The sequence below is a fragment of the Patella vulgata genome, chromosome 5, assembly GCF_932274485.2.
Source record: "Patella vulgata chromosome 5, xgPatVulg1.2, whole genome shotgun sequence".
Lineage (NCBI taxonomy): Eukaryota > Metazoa > Mollusca > Gastropoda > Patellidae > Patella > Patella vulgata.
In genome coordinates, this window is record NC_065883.2 from 56,221,539 (window position 1) to 56,241,589 (window position 20,051).

The 20,051-nt window shown below is 33.0% G+C and overlaps 1 protein-coding gene across 1 annotated transcript in view; it reads left to right on the plus strand.

Annotated features, from left to right (window-relative positions):
• LOC126821426 (muscle-specific protein 300 kDa) overlaps positions 1-20,051 on the plus strand; it is a 187,512-nt gene that overhangs the window by 126,596 nt on the left and 40,865 nt on the right. The window contains exons 97-110 of the mRNA XM_056100862.1: positions 1,090-1,295; positions 2,056-2,198; positions 3,392-3,578; positions 4,109-4,414; positions 4,989-5,318; positions 5,560-5,709; positions 6,056-6,229; positions 7,398-7,610; positions 7,987-8,103; positions 8,762-8,944; positions 9,174-9,317; positions 9,485-9,630; positions 11,057-11,228; positions 15,876-16,184. Coding sequence (XP_055956837.1) covers positions 1,090-1,295; positions 2,056-2,198; positions 3,392-3,578; positions 4,109-4,414; positions 4,989-5,318; positions 5,560-5,709; positions 6,056-6,229; positions 7,398-7,610; positions 7,987-8,103; positions 8,762-8,944; positions 9,174-9,317; positions 9,485-9,630; positions 11,057-11,228; positions 15,876-16,184 — 2,780 coding nt within the window. The remainder of the gene's footprint in view (positions 1-1,089; positions 1,296-2,055; positions 2,199-3,391; positions 3,579-4,108; positions 4,415-4,988; positions 5,319-5,559; positions 5,710-6,055; positions 6,230-7,397; positions 7,611-7,986; positions 8,104-8,761; positions 8,945-9,173; positions 9,318-9,484; positions 9,631-11,056; positions 11,229-15,875; positions 16,185-20,051) is intronic.

Here is a 20,051-nt window from a genome sequence, read left to right on the forward strand (position 1 = left end):
AGCTTCAACTTATAATTCTGTTTCTCAAACATTCTGCACATGCAACACGTTTCGTAAGTTTACGTGTGTCATAGCACCCATAAGTTTTCCGTGTATAAAGTACCATAAAGGAAAATTCCTTCTTAAATATTTACGTGTAAACTTACGACTTAACTGTAGTTTAGAGAAACAGACTTTATTTACAAATGACATTGCGTCGGATCTCTTAAACGTGGGCAAGAAATGGATGAAAACATGGACCTTATAATATAATTAATGTGTCATCCGCTACACCATCAAATTTAATCAAATTATAGTTTCCTTTGTTCTTTCCATGCCAGTTTGTAATGCTTATGTTGAGAGCATATTTTCACTGATGAAAAATTATTGGAGAGATGACAGAAACCAGGCATCAGTAAAACTTATTAGATATGTGAAATTTAAATTAAATTAAACTTTAAATATTCGTGTCAGGCATTTCACAACTATACACATGTATTAAGAAATCACAGATTATTAAAAGCTGTGAAGTCAAACAAAAAATACCCTTTTAAAGTACCCTTTTGAAGTTTTAGTTGCATATCTTTAAATGTCTGTTGTCTTTGCTTCATAATAAATCATAAACTCAATAAACTATCTTGAGTTGTTATGCATTCAGGAGAAAGTCACAAGTTATCACTACAAAATCAGAGTATTTCAGTACCATATTTCTTGTCTCAGATTGCTCGGAAGTCGGAATGACATTTCCGGGCTTCTAGTTTTCAAAATTTTTCGGGTAGCAGCCTCACACTTACGGCTTTCAGGGTGAACAGCTCTACCATCCATAGTTACGAGAACATAGCTAAAAAACTTTGAGGGTTGAGAAATGAGGTTTCTTATCTACACTGCCCATGGCTCCGCAGAAAACAAGAGGGTTTTTGAGGAACATATATTTTTTTTGTCACGCAATACGATCAAGCAAAGGTGGTCACCCTAAGTAAGCATAGAATATAACAAATTTTATGCAGCAACTGGTTTATATACATGCATATAGACCTATTGTATGTTTAAACTTATTTCATTTAAAAAACTTTATGAATGATAATTAAAATAAACAAAATGTATTTATAGATTTAAAGAATAGGTTTGAAAACTTCAAAGAGTATTTAGAAATTCATAAAGTGGTATTAAAAGACAGTTTAGCTTCCCATAAACTATTTGAAGAAGATTGTCGTCAAATCGAAAAATGGTGTGATGAGACAGACACTACATGTAGTCAAGAATTACCAGAGGATTGTGCAATAGAGTTGGTAGAAGATGAACACAAGCAATTTAAAGTGAGTGGTGGTTGAGCTATTTGATATGTGTATGTTTGTTATCCAGTTTTAATGATTGACATAACCTGTACTTTTATTCATATAATATCATATAAACAGATGAATTGTCGTATTTGTGACTAAATTGTGTGTAACATTGGCAATACTTTTGGCTAGTTTACTCATCATTTTTTTGGTACACATGTTTCTACAACTGCTAGTATGATTGTATTTATTTACCAGTACTAGTTTTAATATTCAATTCCTCAACAGTTTGCAACTTTTATTACTAATCAGTAGCTCAACTGAAGGAGCCTGCTATAATACTATAAGCATTAAAGATGCATTATGTAGGCTAAGAGCTATATCCGCCTATTACAGATTTTTTTAATTTTGGTTTTAAAGGTTATATAAATTATAATTTAGACATTTATTCACATGACAAGCCTATAATCAATTCTCTTGACTGTTGGACAGCGCAGATGTAAACGGATTAAAATAAGATTGCCATTTAATGATTTAATTTAAAAATGGAGAAGTGAGGCTGAGTCTCGATTAACAAGTAACAATGCTACGATAATAAAAAATCTATGTCAAAACTTCAAACAGTGATAACGTTACTCAAAGTAATTTGAATGAAATGTTCAATATATTAATTTTGAATTATCTATTTTGGAACTGTTATAGCAAGAACGGCCAGCTCTTTATCCTTTGCAAAATGTTGACAGAACTTATTTGTTACATGAATTTAGCTAATTTATTGATGGTTTTTGTTTTATAGAATCTCAGCAATCATGCTCAGTTATTTGAGACTCTAGTAAAAGAAACAGTAGAAAGAGGAGAAACTTTTAAACCAACATTAGTAGACACAGACATACCTGTTCTACAACAGCAATTAGATACAATACAAGATAAATTTAACAGGTAGGCTTCTAGTAAAACTGCAAATTCCTGTTCTCATTTTTATATGCCCACATTTTCATATGGGACGTATATTGTTGTCACCCATGTCAGTCTTTCTTTGTGGACACTCTACAGGTCACAATTTTTATCCGATTTGTATGAAACTTAAAGTGTATGTTTATAACCCACAGATCTTTGTTCCTTTTGATATTGGCGCATTTCGGACCATAGCTTCCTGGATTATGGCCCCAGATTGTACAAAAAATCATGTTCTTAGCTTGTGAACACTTTAGAGGTCACAATTTCTATCTGATTTTGATGAGATTAAAATGTATATTTACATTGTGTAACCCAAAAATCCCAGCTCCTTTCAATATTGGCAGATGTCGGACCCTAACTTCCTGGATTATGGCCCATGATTGTACAAAAAAACATGTTTTTATCTTGTGGACCTTGTAGAGATCTCAATTTTTATCTGATTTAAAAAAAACGTTTAGATGTTTCACCATAAGGACATTTGAGTTCGAATTGTGTGAAAGTCGGACCACAACTGCCCAATAAAATGGCCGTTCCCTCTATGCAAACAGTGTAAAAGTGTGTAATACTAAGGTTGTACCCTCTAGAGGTCACAATTTATATCCCAAATATCAGGGTTCGTTTCAATATTTGCGCGTATCGAACCTTAAAGTCCTGGATTAAGGTACCTGATTCTGTGAAAAATCTTGTTCTTAGATGTGAACCCTCTAGAGGTGACAATTTTTATTGTATGAATTTGATGTAAAAAGGACAAACTGCCCGACAAAATGACCACTCCCCGTACGCAAGCATCGTAAAAAGTATGTAATACCAAGGTTGTTGACCCTAGGTCACAATTTTTATCTGATTTTGATGAAACTTAAAATATGATGTTTATATCTCAAAGATCTGGGTTCCTTCAGATATTTGCAGGTTTTGGACCCTAATTTCCTGGATTAAGGCCCCTGATTGTACAAAAAATTGCTTTTTTTTTGGGCTTGTTTTCTGTCCATTTCTTGCGAAATGTGGGCATATCTTGCATGGCAAAAGCTTGTGCAATATATAATCTCTCCTAGATTTATGCCTCACATTCAGTAAAAAATATTGTATTGATACAAATCATGCACATATTTTCAGAATTTACATTGATTTTAGTGCCTTCAACAGTAACATGTATTCAATCATTGTCTGGTTTTCAGGGTTTCACAAACTATCATTGAAAAAATACAAGGTTTAGAGACTGTTATGGAAGATCGATATTTACTAGAAAAGAAAATAGAAGAATGTTCATTGGAGTTTAATAGAATAAATGAAGAATTAAGGGTGTTATCTAAAACAACACCAACTAGTGTAGAACAAATACAACAAGTACAATTACAATATCAGGTAATTTTTGATAAAAAAAACAACCTACATGTACATCTGTCTGACTATTATACTGGGACCTTAGTTATGGTAGGTTATAGTACAAGCCTGGGGTTAGTACTACTACCGACAGATTTATAGTCAAGCTCATTTGTTGTGAAATGAAACATGCTTATTTAGGTGTCATAGTAACTCAGTGAGTAATGCTCTGGCTTGCTTACTTAAAGGTCCCGGCTTCTATCTTGGTGTTGGTCGGGACAATTCCTAAGGATTGTGGTTCAAGACTGATGGCCTGGCAAGGACCAGCGTCTAATCATTTGGAGGGCCAAAAAAACACCAAGGTCCTGTGTACAGGCTGAAGTTCATGTAAAAGAACCCCTGACAAGTGGAATTAGAAATAAGAGTAGGCAATAGCTCGCTGTTAAATCCCATTTCATTTCATTTTATGAACTAACTGCTTTAACAATCATTGATCGCACATCACTGGTATTACCATTCATTCATTGAAGATTAATTCTGATTATTTGTAATTCAAAATTGATATTTTATAGCAATTAGAAAAACAGTTGGTTCAGTATAAGCCTAAGCTAGAAGAGTTAAATGAAAGATTAGATGGATTACGGACATCAGGACAGATTTGTAATGTAGAAGCAATATTACTGTTAGGAACACAATATGAACAATTAATTGATAGAATTAGTCAGTTTGAAAATAATTGTCAACAAAGTGTTTTTATGAGACAACAGTTTGAAGAACAGACTGTTATGTTGGAATCATCACTAGCTGATTCTGAGAATGAAATAAAGACTGTCAATGAAACGGAATTACTTTTGCCTGATAGATTGGCTAGATATAAGGTATGATTATGTTTTTAATCAATAATTAGTACATCCAAATTAACCTGGGTGGGTAAGTTTCGAAATGGTCATCGAGTCAAAAGGGCATGGTTTCGATTCCTCGCTTGTACATGACAAGGAGTATGATCGCTTGTCTAACCTCATCTATTTTCTCCAGGTCCCCCAATTTCCTCCCATTTCTAAGTTCTCCTATGTGCAAGCAAATTATTGAAATAAAATGAACCAAATGTTAGTCCCGAAATGACCTAGTTTGTGTCAACCGGAAATTGAACCCTGTTTCTCCCTCTCCAAATTAAACTGTGTCCAAGGTATATTTATATACAAAAAACTCAGAGAAAATAACACTATTGTTTTCATTTGTCAAATACTATATTTGTAATACCTGCACCACATACATTTTTGGGTAGTAATTTAATAATTACTGGCTGTCATTCTTAGTCATTTCATCTGAAAATTAAATCCTTTGTACTTAAAATATTTATGGATAAATGGATTGTAGCATAATTAAAATAAGGATTATCAAAGCTTGCATGATAAATAAATTCATAATCTATTAATAGTTGTCATGTTGTAGGTCATATTTGAGAAACTGGTGAGTATACATCCAGAAGTTGTTGTTGCCATGGATAAAGCGCAACAACTAACAATAGACAAACCAGCACATACCATGACTGGTGAAGAATTAACCCGAGTTCAGGCTATTCAGCTTAAAATGGAAACATTAAGAAAATGTGTAGAAGACAAGACATTAGAATATAAAACATTGATTAAAGGGCAAGATGATTTCAATATAGAAATAGATAAAACTATGGCCTGGTTAGAAGAAAAACAAAACATTTTAGCCTCTTGTGGTACCTTAGACCTATCACCTGAAAAGGTTCACTCTGTACAAAAGAAACATGAGGTTTGTATAAAATGTATCTAAAAATGAAAAGAATGAAATACTGGTTTATAGAACCACTGGCTAGTTACTGCTTACACTGTGATAAAAACATTTTTCTCAAAAATTGGTTAAAAACTACCGAATATAATAAGCCAACACTGTCTAAACACTTGATTTGTCAATAGTGTCTTAAAGATGATGTTACTTTGCCCAGTAGTGTAAATCAATTGTTATTCTGTCTAAGAAAATTGTTTTATTACAGAAAATATCTGAAGAAGCTAAAGAGAAAATAAGTGCAATGAAGACTTTGACAGAAAGAGAACAATCACATTATGAACAATTACAAGAACCATTACCAAATGAAGCAGAAGTTAAGCTCAAACAGATGAATAATCTACAAACAGCTATTTTGGTATGCAAAATACAGTTAAATATAATAAAGACCATATTGTTATCTCACCACATGTTAATTAAACCAAACTATTCTTTATTTTATGTTTATTTATTAATGTTGAAAGTACATTACATGAAATTGTGTATTGTAATTTTACAACTACAATAAATATAGTTTAAATGTGTATTCCTAATTTCACACTTTAGATATTGATAGTATAAAAGAATTCCACTTGTGTATTAGAAAAATTAACAATTTATTGAAACTGATTTGAATATTTTGTTTATAATTCATTTCTACACAATTGAGAAAAATACATGTAAATGATTTTCTCTATATTTAATCTGTTCTATTGCAATTAAAGGAAGCGATATCTAAAAAAGAACAGTATTTAAAAGATGCTCAAGTTGAACGTAAACAATTTAAAAATTCTATGCGACAAGTTACGGAATGGATCCATGGAGCTCAGGAACTCTTAGATTCAGGTTATGATGGACTGGATTATGATTCTATAGATCAAACACTCAGTGAATTTACTGTAAGTAGCATACTTATTGTACTACCCAATTTTTACGATTGAGCCTAAAATTGTGAGATTATTTTAGCAAATAAAATGTAAATCGGGCATTGAAATTGTCATAGGCGTAAGAGCCAAAGGGGCAGGGGGGCAACTGCCCCCCAAATTTTAGGGCAATATAACTTTTCCGGCAGACGGGCAAAGTGAAAAAAAAATTATTTCATCTAGTTGGCAAAATAAAGTGCCTGAAATCTAATAAAACACTAATTTTACTCTTCTTTTTATAAAATACCACAAATTTGTACTGAATTGACTATGGATTAAAATATTTTATCTGAAGCCACTCTGGTATGTGCCACATTTTTGGGCATTGATTATTATTATCGATTGGATGGTTGGAATTCAGGTCAACATAGGGTGGGACTTTGGTTACAATACCATTTGACAACATTGGAGTTACTCAACTCACGGACTAAAATAAAGCAGAAAACGCATTTGCGGTGGTTAAATTTCATAATTTTCTCAAGGAGGGCAAGGGCCCCAATTGATTGGTTGTTGGAGATTCGGGTCAGCCAGGTAGGATATATTTGAGCACATTTAAGTTGATGTATTCACAGGCTGAAATAACAGGAAAACGCGTTTGCAGAAGTTAAATATTCACAAATTTCTGCCAGTGGCCCCATCTCTGTAGACTAAACGATTGATTGGTTGATTGGAATTCGAGTCAGTCATCTTAGTTAGGCTATATTAGACCACTTTGAAGTTGCTGTATTCGGGGGCTGGAATAGCAGGAAAACATGTTTACGGCTGTCAAATTTTCCTAAATTTTCTTGAAGGCTCCATACACGGTAAGCTCTGCTTCTCCGATCTCGAAGAAGACCGGCGCTGCCTTCTGTAACACGAAATTTTTTCAGTCATTTCGGGTTCTGCCCCCCTAGCTGTCATTGACCCTGTGCCTATGGAAATTGTTAAATTGTTTCAATGGCATTTAGTAATTGAACTGGAATATTCAGACCATAATTCTATTGAATACAATTGTTGCTTATTACTCAGCGACATTTCGACTAGGCTTCTCTAGTCGAAACATCGCTCAGTAATAAACAGCAATTGTATTCCATAGAATTGTGAATAAATGCAAATTATTATTGTTACTTCCAAAATTAATATGAATAATTTTATTTAAATTCAGGATTATTTTAGTGAAGCTAGTTTATGTCAGGATGAATTAGATCAGATTACAGAACTATCAGAGAAGCTTGAACAATCTCTGGATGTTAATGATAAGGAAACTTTACAACAGTCTATTCACCATGTTAATCAACAATTACCAAATATCATGTCTACCTCACAAACACGTCAAAAACTCTTAGAGCAGAAATCCATTGAATGGCGAGAATTCTTGGTATGATTGGATATTAACTTTATTTTGTATACATGTACGTTCCAGCAGATCAAATTTGGCTTTATGATATGAGACATGAAAAACCTAATTTCTTATTTCATATAATGTGGGTTATCATAAAGTAACTTTTGAAGGCAACAAAACAGAAAACATGTGTGAAATGTTTCTTTTACTTTATAAGTCTCATAACCTGAACTAAATTATTTCAAATTATTAAACTAGAGATGTATACTATTTTTTGTTCAGCTCAACTCCATAATGGATTTTAAGTGATTTTTTTTATGACACAACCACCTTTGTTAACTAGAAATTGAATTGGTTATTGAATGTAAAAAAGGCCTAAGAATTAATGTTTATTCCCTTTTTATTTTAATAGGAAACTATAGATGAAATGAATGAAACCATTGAGATATTGGAAGCTGATTGGACAAGTATAGATCAAGGATCGGTCAGTGATAGGGAATTGTTACAAATTCAGTTACAGGCCCTACAGGTATGTGCAGACTCATCATGTCTAGTCGTTCAGGTGGGGCAAAATATCTGAGGTTCTGTGTACACATACACTAAAAGAATCCTTGACCATTTAAATTCGAAATAAGAGGGGGATCACGTGGCTAAGTGGATAAGACGCTAGCTCGCTAGCCTGGAGGTCGTGTGTTCGATCCCTGCATTGGCCGAGAAAGTTCATCCAGATTTTCCGGCGTGGTTCTCCCTTGTCAGTGATGCAGGACGGAGGGGCTGACAAGGAAAGCTGTCTAGTCGTTCGGATGGGACGAAAAACCGAGGTCCCGTGTACACATTGGCGTGCACGTAAAAGATCACTTGGCAGTTGGAATTTGATATAAGAGTAGGCCGTAGTGCCGCTGTCCGGGCAAAATTTCCCTCATAGCACACTGTATGGCGTATGCCCGTCTTCATTAGCCCAGGTTAGGAGCAGAACAGTAGGACGTTAAACTCCATTTCATTTCATTTCATTTCAAAATAAGAGTAGGTGGGAGCAAAGAAAAGTAGGACATTAAACCCCATTTCATTGAAAATAGACAAAATATGAGCCAAAAATATGTATGACTGTTTTTGTCAAATATGATGAACATTTAACAATTTCCATTGCTAGAAGTGTAATTTTAAAAGATTATGTTTATGTTTTGTAGGAATTCCTTGATAAAATAGAGGAGAAGAGACCAGCTATTGGTGAATTAAATGATAGATCTCGAAGCCTTGAGAGAGTGGCCAATATGAACAGTAGAACTATAATAACTCGTCTGATCACTAATGTTAATAATAGGTGGCACAGTCTTGTCACACAAGCCGAAAATAAACAAACTAATTTAAAAGTAAGTTCCGGTTGTACTTGTTATATTGATGTATATGTTGGCTATATGCATATTTTTCAATTATATATTAGCGGTATGATCTACTAAGCATTTCATGTGTCATACCCAGTCAAAGCTTTTAAAACAAAAGGTATCTCAGGCAGATCCTGTCTCCATGGATAAGATTGTCATTTCCACTTATACTTTAAACTGTGAAATTCTTTCATATATAATTTGATAATATTTTCAGGAAATCTGTGGTCAGTGGGAAGGATTTAGTGGTACTATGACATCAGTAGACGATATATTACATGAAGCAGAAGTTAAACTATCTTCTGTAAATGTTAGCTTGATTAGATATGAAGAGTTGGTTGACCAAGTCAATATATTACAAGTTAGTTATATTCATTTGTTAGAATGTAGTATGTACAATTTCAATGAGTACAGTTCCAGTACAATGAGTCCTTCACATCATTAAAATTACGTTATTTGTCATACAAATAGCCAATGGATTTTCGAAAGAAAGCAGTATAAACAGATATGCATGTGTCTTTTTAACAGGAAGTATGTGAAATGTTGAATGAATTAGAACCGCAGATAAATATTATGAAGAAATCGGCTCAAGATTTACAGAAAACCTTACCCACAGCTGAAGCTAAAGTTTTGTCCCAAGACACCTCAATAGCACTGCTTGAAAGATATGAAAGGTATGGTTAAGCTAAAAAAGAAATAAAAAATGTACAAAGTACAGTAGAATCTGTGTTAAGCAGCCATTCAAGGGAATTTTCAGGACTGACCGCTTAACGGGAGTGACCTCTTAATAAAATGTCAGTGGTTTTTTTTGTGCTGACATCAATTAAATATTATGCTTGGATGCATTGGAAGCAAACATCAATACTTGCATCAGTAAATTTGGCCGCCGCTAAAACTTGCTTGGAACGACAATTCTTTGACTCAAATCTCTGACATAACTTCTGTAAACGTGTCATTTTGTATCAACATCGATACTACTGTTTACCATTGTGATGGATTCGATAATAATTATCCATTTTTGTGAAGAGAATCCATGAATTAATTTTATTTTATCAAAAAAACAAATGAACAAAAAAACATCGCTGCATGTAATATTATAGGAGGAGCTAAAACGTCTGTTTAGCAACAAAGTGGCAATGGAAAAGAGATACTAGATGATAGTGACAAAACTTGGCTGCGTCGGTACTCTTAGTTTATTCCATCAGTATCAAATAATGTTACGTTACGTGTGAAAACAATGATCAGGGTTTGTCGTTTAATAAAACAAAAGATTAATTAACAGAGGGGGCTCCAGTTAATTAACTATTAATCACGGGATTAGCGGGGGTGTTCTGAAGAATGACAAGATGATATCATTCAACAATGGCCGTTGAATGGGCGATGTTTTGTTAAAAAAAAATTGTAAAATTGTGACCGCTGGCCACGTTAGAGGAGTGACCGTTGATTAAGGAGATGAAACAATAGAATTTTTACAAGGGGAATTTATCGTGACCCTTTATAAGGAGATGTCGCTGAACTGGAGTGGCTGCTTATACAGATTCTACTGTAATTGTGAAAAATCACAATGATTAATCATTGAAGTCTCTAATTAAGTGAGAGTGAAACTTAGTGTATAGTTTCATTACATTAATACCTTGACTAAGTTCAATAATGAGCATTTTCTGCTCAGGGTAAGCAGAGTGATAAGCAATTTGATTGGTCGAGACTTTGGAATACAATAACTCTCCTTCTAATTGAAGTAGAATGTTCAAACTTGGTGTAGGTGTACATTAGGCCAATGGCTCGACAGAGTTCGAAGATCAGCATTTTCTGCTTAGGGTAAGCAGAAATAAGCAATTTGATTGGTTGATGCTTTGGTACATGATAACTTTTCATTAAGATAGAATGTTTAAACTTGATGTAGATATTTCCCACTAAAGCCAAGCAGAGCTAAGTTATTTCATTGATCTTTGCTTTGGGACAAGATAACTTTGATTCTAACGGCTGGATACTTTTGAAAAAGAGAAATGTGCAATTAATCAATATGTGTCATCTATTTATTTTGGAATTTCGTGGGGAACATCATCCTCACTGTTGGCTTGTTTTCTTATGTTTTTGTAGGCTACAAAGACAAGCTAAAGAACAACTACAAACAATAAAAGATGAATTAGATGATAGAGAATCATTTAAATCTGATATAACTAAGTTAATAGAAGGACTTCACAACACAAAGGCCAATGTCGTGAAGATTTCTCCAGATACAGAAACTGCAGAAATATTAACACAAATTAAGGTGAGACACTATTTTAAAGAGCACATCAAATGGTCAAACAAAATTATATGTACGTATAGCCACTGGTTACTATATATACACATTACGGCAAGTTCACACTAATATGATTATATTACCGTGTAATTATCAGCCACTCGAAAACACCTTTTATACGCCCACATTGAAATGAAGAAGCCTATTGAATTTCAGCAATTTCCATTTATTATGTCTAGAGTTATGGCCCTTGTTTCACTTTATTGAACCTTGTGAACACTCTAACATTAAAAGTTATCATTCGATCTTTCTGAAATTTATATGCATTTTTAAAAATAGCAAAACCACGAAGCTTATTGAATTTCAACAATTTACAATGATTACTTCTAGAGTTATGGCCCTTGTTTCACTTTGTTATCATCCAATATGTATGAAATTTATATGCATCATTAAAATTTGTGAAACAGAGGTCTATTGATCATTTCAGCAATTTCCGTCAATTATTTCTAGAGTTATGGCCCTTGTTTTACTTTGTGAGCCCTGTGAATGACAAAAGTGATCATCCGATCTGTATGAAATTTATGTGTATTATTTAAATTAGTAAAACGAAAAAGCCTGTCAAATTTCAACAATTTCTGTAAACTACTTCTAAAGTTGAGGCCCTTGTTTCAGTTTGTAAAACCTTGTGAACCCTCAAACGACAAAAATTACAATCCGATCTGTATGGAATTGTCTTGTAAAGGCCCCCAATTACCTACAAAGGAATAAATATGCGACAACCCTTGTCAACTGCTCGGACGATTTAGCTGCTGTGGGCGTATGTTTCGTTGCCTAGCAACCTGTCTATAGTTCCCACACCACCAGTTGACTAGTGTTTATTGACTGTCCAATTAACATACTGACTGACCTCATAATTATTTACATGTAAGCTACAAATCACTATACCTTGTCTACGATATCACCTTAGGTAAAACTTTAGGAACGAACGAACGAATCACTATATAAGTCTGCGATATCACTTCGGTGGAAGAGGACATTAAATAACGCGATTTCACATACATAAGAGCTGACATTTCATGTCTTGAATTGTTGTAGATTACACACTTGCAACTGGATTATTTTAGAGTGAATATTAAAATTCTGCATTATCGTTGTGTTGTTGAGCATTGTGAATTGCGTTTGTAAATAATTCAAATCCTGATTGGCAACCTACAGTCACAACAAAAATATGCAGTGAACATTCTGCGAATGATGTTATGGTCTGTGTGGCCTAAATTTATTGAAGTTTACTGAATACGCAGAATAGATAGTCAACTGTTATTCTATGGTGGATCGGCGCTTATGGACAGAAAGTTTATTGTGAGTGAGTGCTGTTTGATGAAACTTTTTATTTGCCGAAACTGCAGTTCTGTATGTAAAACAAAGGTTGTTTGTGTGATAGAGACTATGGTACTTATCGAATGTGCCTGCGAATTATGTATGGAGAAGGCTGCACCTGGTAGGCTCGATTCCTGCAGGAAACCTGGCATTATCCTTGGCGATTTTTATTTTTGGGTTTTCTTCCGTCAAAAGTAATAAAGGCATTCTTGATCATTCATGAACATACCCATACAAACGTGATAACCTACATGAATAACCAACGAACTATATTACACCCAGCTATCAATTTAGAATTTAGAATGGAAAGAATTCCAAGCCAATTTCATCGCCAGTGTCAGATTAAATGAGAACGATATAAATATGGGATAAGATGGTAGCGAAGTTACATCTGGCTCCTATACCATGTTGGACGTAGAGAAATCTGTTTTATTTGCTCCAGGAATATGATATACAGTTGGCTACTTTGATAACGGATCGCCATTTTCATTATTAAATCCTTGATCCTCTACATCAACATCCTCTACAGAACTACAGTCAGATAAATACGCTCTAACATATAGCAATCATAACTACTGCTATAGGATAACTCTGTTCTTCCCCCACTCTCTTATTGTATGCCAAAATGACAAATAATACAAATTTCAATGATCTACATTTATATGATTATTATTTGAAACCATTTCGTTTCGTAAAAGTTGACATTAATTATTTCTATTGGCTTCATAGATCTATGTTCATAACACCGCCCATTATTGTAGGTTTACGGTTTGTGTACTCCAGTTTATTTTGAACAAAAGAGAGAGAGAGAGAGAGAAATGGGGTTTAACATCCCCTCGACACAAACTAGATCATTCCGGGACTAACACATGGTTCAATTTTATTTCAATAATTCGCTTGCATGTAGAGGTCTTTAGCACTGGGAGGGACCCAGAGACAACCCACGAGGTCTGAACAAAAGGACACAGGGAATATGGCTACAGCGACTGTCTTCATTATGGCATTATAAAACAAATTCTAAAAATTCTAAATAGGATCAAAAATTCTAATAAATTACAAAAATTATTCTGTAGTCAATCGTTTTATTTAATTAGCGGATTAAAGAATCAGTCACGTTAATGAATACACATCCCGGCTTTATGTAGGTCATTAAAGAATAAACATTCTTGATATATATTCGGCCACTGTGTTTTTGATAATTGGCAAAGTCGTTTTTATACGTCCACATAGAAATGTGGATGTATATTGCCGTCCGTCCGTAGTCCACAATGTCTTGTGAACGCTTTAACGCCGAAAGTTGTCATCCAATTGTTTTAAAATTGATATATATGTTGTTTACATTAGCGAGATGAAGAAGCCTATTTAATTTCAATAATTTCCATTTATTACGTCTAGAGTTATGGCCCTTGTTTCACTTTCTTGAACCTTGTGAACACTCTAATGCCAAAAGTTAACATTCGATCTTTGTGAAATTTATATGCAATTGGCAAAGTCGTTTTTATACGCCCACATAGAAATGTGGATGTATATTGCCGTCTGTCCGTCGTCCACGATGTCTTGTGAACGCTCTAACGCCGAAAGTTGTCATCCAATTGTTTTAAAATTGATATAAATGTTGTTTACATTATTGAGATGAAGAAGCCTATTTAATTTCAATAATTTCCATTTATTACGACTAGAGTTTCTTTCCCTTGTTTCACTTTCTTGAACCTTGTGAACACTCTAATGCCAAAAGTTAACATTCGATCTTTGTGAAATTTATATGCAATATTTAAATATGGGAAACGAAGAATCCTGTTGAAATTCAGCAATTTCCGTTTATTACTTCTAGAGTTATGGCCCTTGTTTCCCTTTGTTTAACCTTATGAACACTCTAACATCAAAAGTTATCAGCTGATCTATATGAAATTGATATGCATCATTTAAATTAGTAAAAAGAAGAATCCTATTGAATTTCAGCAATTTCCATTTATTACTTCTTAGAGTTATTATGACCCTTGTTTCACTTGTTAAATCTTGTGAATGGTCTAATGCCAAAAATTATCATCCGATTTTTGTGAAATATATTTATATGCATTATTTGAATTAGTAAAACGAAGAAGCCTATCTAATCTCAGCAATTTCCATTAATTACCTCTAGAGTTATGGCCCTTGTTTTACTTTGTTCAACCTTATGAACAATCTAATGCCAAAAGTTATAAGCTGATCTGTATGAAATTTATATGCATTGTTTAGATTAGTGATACCACGAAGCCTATTCAGCAATTTAAAATAATTACTTCTCGAGTTATGGCCCTTGTTTCACTTTGTTTAACCTTGTTAATGCTCGATTGATGAAAGTTATCATCAGGTAGATAGAGATGGGCGATTTTACCAGTTATCCCTTTTAGCAGTTATCATCAGATATGTATGAAATTTATATTCATCATTTAAATTTGTGAAACGGAGGTCTATTGAATTTCAGCAATTACCGTCAGTTATGGCCTTTGTTTGACTTAGTGAACCTTGTGAACGTTCGAATGACAAAAGTTATCATCCAATTTGTATGAAATTTACATCAAATTTCAAAATTTTCTGTAAATTACTTTCAGAGTTAAGGCCCTTGTTTCAGTTTCTAGAACCTTGTGAACCCTCAAACGACAAAAATTATAATCTGATCTATTTGAAATTGTATTGTAAATGCCGCCAATTACTTACAAAAGAATAAATATTCAACAAACCTTGTCGACCACGTGAACGATTTATCTGCTGTGGGCATATGTTTGAGCAAAGATGCCGATGAATTAATTTTAATCGGATCGAGAAAAATGGTATTTAAGGTCCACTCGATACAAACTTTGTCATTTTGGGACTAACACATGGTTCAGTTTTATTTCAATAATTCACTTATGCGTAGGGGTCTTTAGCAGTGGGAGGAAACGGGAGAACCGAAGAAAATCCACAGGGCTGCACAGGCGACCCTACTCCTTGTCACATACAACTGGGGAATCAAAACCACGCCAGTTGGAATTTTAATCACATTGGTGTGAACTTGCTGTAAAGTGCATATAGTAACCACTGGCTATAAGTACCTCAAATTTTGTTTCGTCAGATTAAAAATTTACTTAATCATCCATATTTTTGATACATAATCAACATTAATTGATACATAATCAACATTAATTGATACATAATCAACAATAATTGATTACAATTTTCATATATCTGCTGTATTAAGAAATTTGGAAATGCATACTAGTAAACATAAATCTGTTTATTTTTGGAAAATTTAAATAACTAACTAAATCTAAATTCAAGGTTTATGAACGTGACATATCATCAACAATGGAACAAGCAAGAACATTAGAAAAGATACAGGAAGGTAAATACAGTGTTCAAGGGAGAGAACTGCCAGAAGATATGTTAGCACAACTCTGTACTATGAGAGAAGTGGAAGCCGTCGTTACTCAATGGCTTAAACAAACAGCTGAAAGTCTTCTGCATCTTAAAGAGGACAGAGAAATTTTCTTGGATAATTTGAATCATGTGGCAACCTGGCTGAACACCTCTGAAACACACCTTCAAGAACCAATTGTAAATATAAAAGAAAGTATGGCAGTTCACAATGTAAGTACGATACTCTTTGCCTGACTTAATTGAAGGCATATTCCAAATGTTATTACATGTGTCGTGTTTTTTATTTAATTTCTTAATTTTCTTCTTGTAGTGGATTAAGGTTTTCCCATGATGGTAGATGAGTCTTTTGGGAATAAAAACTGGCTGTGAAACTGTGTGTGCAATATCAATTAAATTGTTTCATTGGCATTTGTGGCAAGATAACATTTAATTAATAAAAAAGAACAATTTAATAGGTAGTCTTGACATATGTTCTGAAGATAATACTATTCAATTTGTTTGGTCTGTTATTGCTAACTAGCACTTAATGAAGTAAGAATTCAAATAAGTGGCACAAAAACATTTAATTTATAAAAAAAAAAGAAAGAACAAGTTATTAATATTGATTCAAAAATGATATCATCTGAATCGTTTATCTGGCCTATTGTTACATTTAATTGATAAAAAAGAACAAATTAATATTATTGAATATCTTAGGATTTCCAAAAATGATCGGCTACTATTTGAATCATTTGTCTGGTCTGTTGTTAATTGTAAACCATTGTCCAATAAAAGTCACATGTATAAATATACATGAATGGGACAAAAATAGATCATGCATATGAATAAGGTGCATGGATTCTGCATAGCAAGGCAAGATGTTTTGGATTTTTGTTGAGATTGACCACTACTGATACAAATGTTTGTACAAATATAACTAGGTACATGGATCAGATTAATTTTTGGAGACTTTAATAAAATATTCATTTCCTTTTAAGAAGTGTCGCACGTTTACATACACCAGATAAAAATTTATTACAATCAAGATTTGGTGAGATGAATAAGCTTATTTCGATTCATGATAAAATGCAATGCAATTTATTTTTAATGGTCTTGAATAAGTAATGGCACTTGAATAAATTATGATGTCTGACAGAACTGTTAAATCAGTAATTACTTATATTATATCACTATTGTACAAAGATTCTATGTAATGGTCACTACATGTGGTTGCTATGGTAACTGGGTGTGTTCTATTTGTCTCTCCATTGATTCATATTGACCAATAAGAAATCCTATCTCTTACTCAATCAACAAACTAAACAGAATACTGCCTGAGTATGTCGAGTATGTTCTGTAATGGCTATATCCTACGCATAACACTTCATACTTTGTTTGCATTCAGTAGATTAACCATGGTAAAAGAATCTCACAATGACTTTAGTTTAACATAGAAATGAATGTGGCAGTCACTGAGTCAGTCTTACATGGTGGTGTAAAGCAGTATATTTATATTAACTATAGCGACTTAAAAATAGTGATTCTTCAATAAATTGCAATTGCATTTAGGTTTTCTTCTGCAATTCACATACGCTGCATGTTGCTGTATCATTGATGTATAGAGTGGGGGTGCAGAAGGAACATCCATTTCAGCAGGACATCCATTCAGAGCGTGAAATAAAATAAAAAAATTAATTTGAACTAATCGCTGTTAATTTTCTTGCACAAGCTGCATTTAGTTTGAATAAAAAGTTTGATCTGATTTTTTATATGACCACTTGGAGAGAGAGACTTCCAATCAATAGAAACAGGTAGCATAAACTACTTACAGACGATTTGATGGGATCAATTTTGACTAAGTCAAAATGATGCATTTGATATTCAGATATAAGTTGATATACAATAATTTTAATAGGATACAATATCAAAAACCATCATTTTATCTAACGTATCGTCAGTAAAAATACTAACTTTGATATTGTATTCTATTAATTATTGTATGTCACATGGAAATGTGGTCATATATTGTAGTCGACCACTGTCCATCCATCGATCCATCTGTACCTGATATATTTATATATCCTATGGTTTTGAAATTTATGTATGTTGTTTACTAATAAGAGAAGAAGACACTTATTTTATTTCATTAATTTTTGTTCATTGGTTCTTGAGTTATGGCTTTTGTTTCACATTTAAGATCCTTGTGAATGCTCTAAATACAAAGGTTATCAGCATATCGAATTTCAAGAATTACTTATAGAGTTATGACTCTTGTTTCACTTTGTAGAACCTTGTGAAAAGACAAACAACAAAAGTTATCATCTAAACTGTATTAAATTGATATCAGTGTCTTATAAATACACCCTTCACCTACAAGAGAATAATGCGAAAACCTTTGCAGATGATTTAGCTGCTGTGAGAGTATGTTTCGTTGCCTGGTTGATTGAGCGGAAGATTTAGCTGCTATGGACATATGTATTATTGCCTGGCAACCTACCTATCTCACATTTCTCAGTACTGGGCCCAATACTTGAGTATTAGAGGAATACGATCACCTAACTCTTGCATATGACTGTGCTGTATAATTCTAGATATTATAAAATGTATTAGTATTAGAACCACTGTGATAGGCCTACATAAATGTTATTACCAACACAATTATCAGTTTTGACAATAAGAAAAGAAAAAAGTTATTTGTGAAGTGTTATGTAATTATAAATTTATTGGTTCTATAAATTAGTTATAGTGTTTACTTATAGATAACAATATTTACTTAACACAAACTTCAAAAGTGTAAGTTTATAAGATTACATGAAAAAAAATTCCTTCTTGAATTTGTATGATTGAAATTTTGATTTTTAAATTTGGTATCTTGTTATTGGAGGTAGCCTAGATATAGAGATCTTTTACTGGTTGTTCACTACAGAACAATTTATAATAGTCTGGTCTGTTTATTGAAAATCCATTAAATAAACTACCCTGGTATTGTAAACATTTCATGTTAATATATTATTGAGTATGATAAGATTTATATGGATTAACCTCTTGAACTAAAAACTACCATTAAAAACTGAGTTCAACATTCTTGAAACAGGATCTGTTTATTTGAAGTAGTTCCTTTATTTACTTGTAGGCCTATGTCTTCATGTAGCTACGTCATGCAAGATATAACCTTATCTATGCTTATTAGATATAGACCTGTTGACTCTGTAAGCTTTTAATATAAGTGTGATCCCTAATCTGCATGAGGGATAAAAGAAAATTCAATCACTTGTCAATTATTTAAGATTGTAATACAATGATCTATTTGATATTAGATAAAATTACCATGCCTCAACAATATATATTGTCAGTTTATTTTACTATAAAATCAACAACAATGCAAATTTTTAATATTCTTATTTGAGAAATTCTGTATAACAAATTGTGAACTGTAAATTAACAGTTAGATTTTTCCTGGAGATGATTGCCAATCAATCATTAAGTTTCAGCAATTAAAATAATCAGAAACACAATGATCCTCACAATCATAATTATTGACAATCTTCATATATGAATGTTAAAAATGTATATGGATATATAGCTTCATATAGGCCTACCATGGTAATATTAAATATAATGTTTGATAATTGGGTTTCATTTTGGATTTACACTATGAAGGTCATTATTATAGCATTTTGGCAAATTGCCAATGGCGGGAATTTGTTCCATGATCATGTAGGAAATGTTTTGTAACACCATTTAATAACAAGAAATTAACACCTTAGGTTCAAGAAAAAATTGGCTTAAAAAAAAAACCCCACACTAACTTTGAAGTTTATTACCCTACTAGCAAATAATAGAGAGATAAGGTCACACACAGTTTTTGTTTGGCTTAAGGTTCTTGTTTGGGCCTGTAATTTTCTTGATTTTTGACAAAACCCACTAATAAACAAGAAAGATAAGTATAAAGGTATTCTATTTGTATGTATGTCATGTATTTTATGAGTTCAGTATTAAAAGGTCTGTTTTGCTCATTATTAGGGATTTAATTCATATACTAGCTAATAATGAGACCTTTATTATTTACTTCACGGTAGAGGTACGTAGTTGTGTATT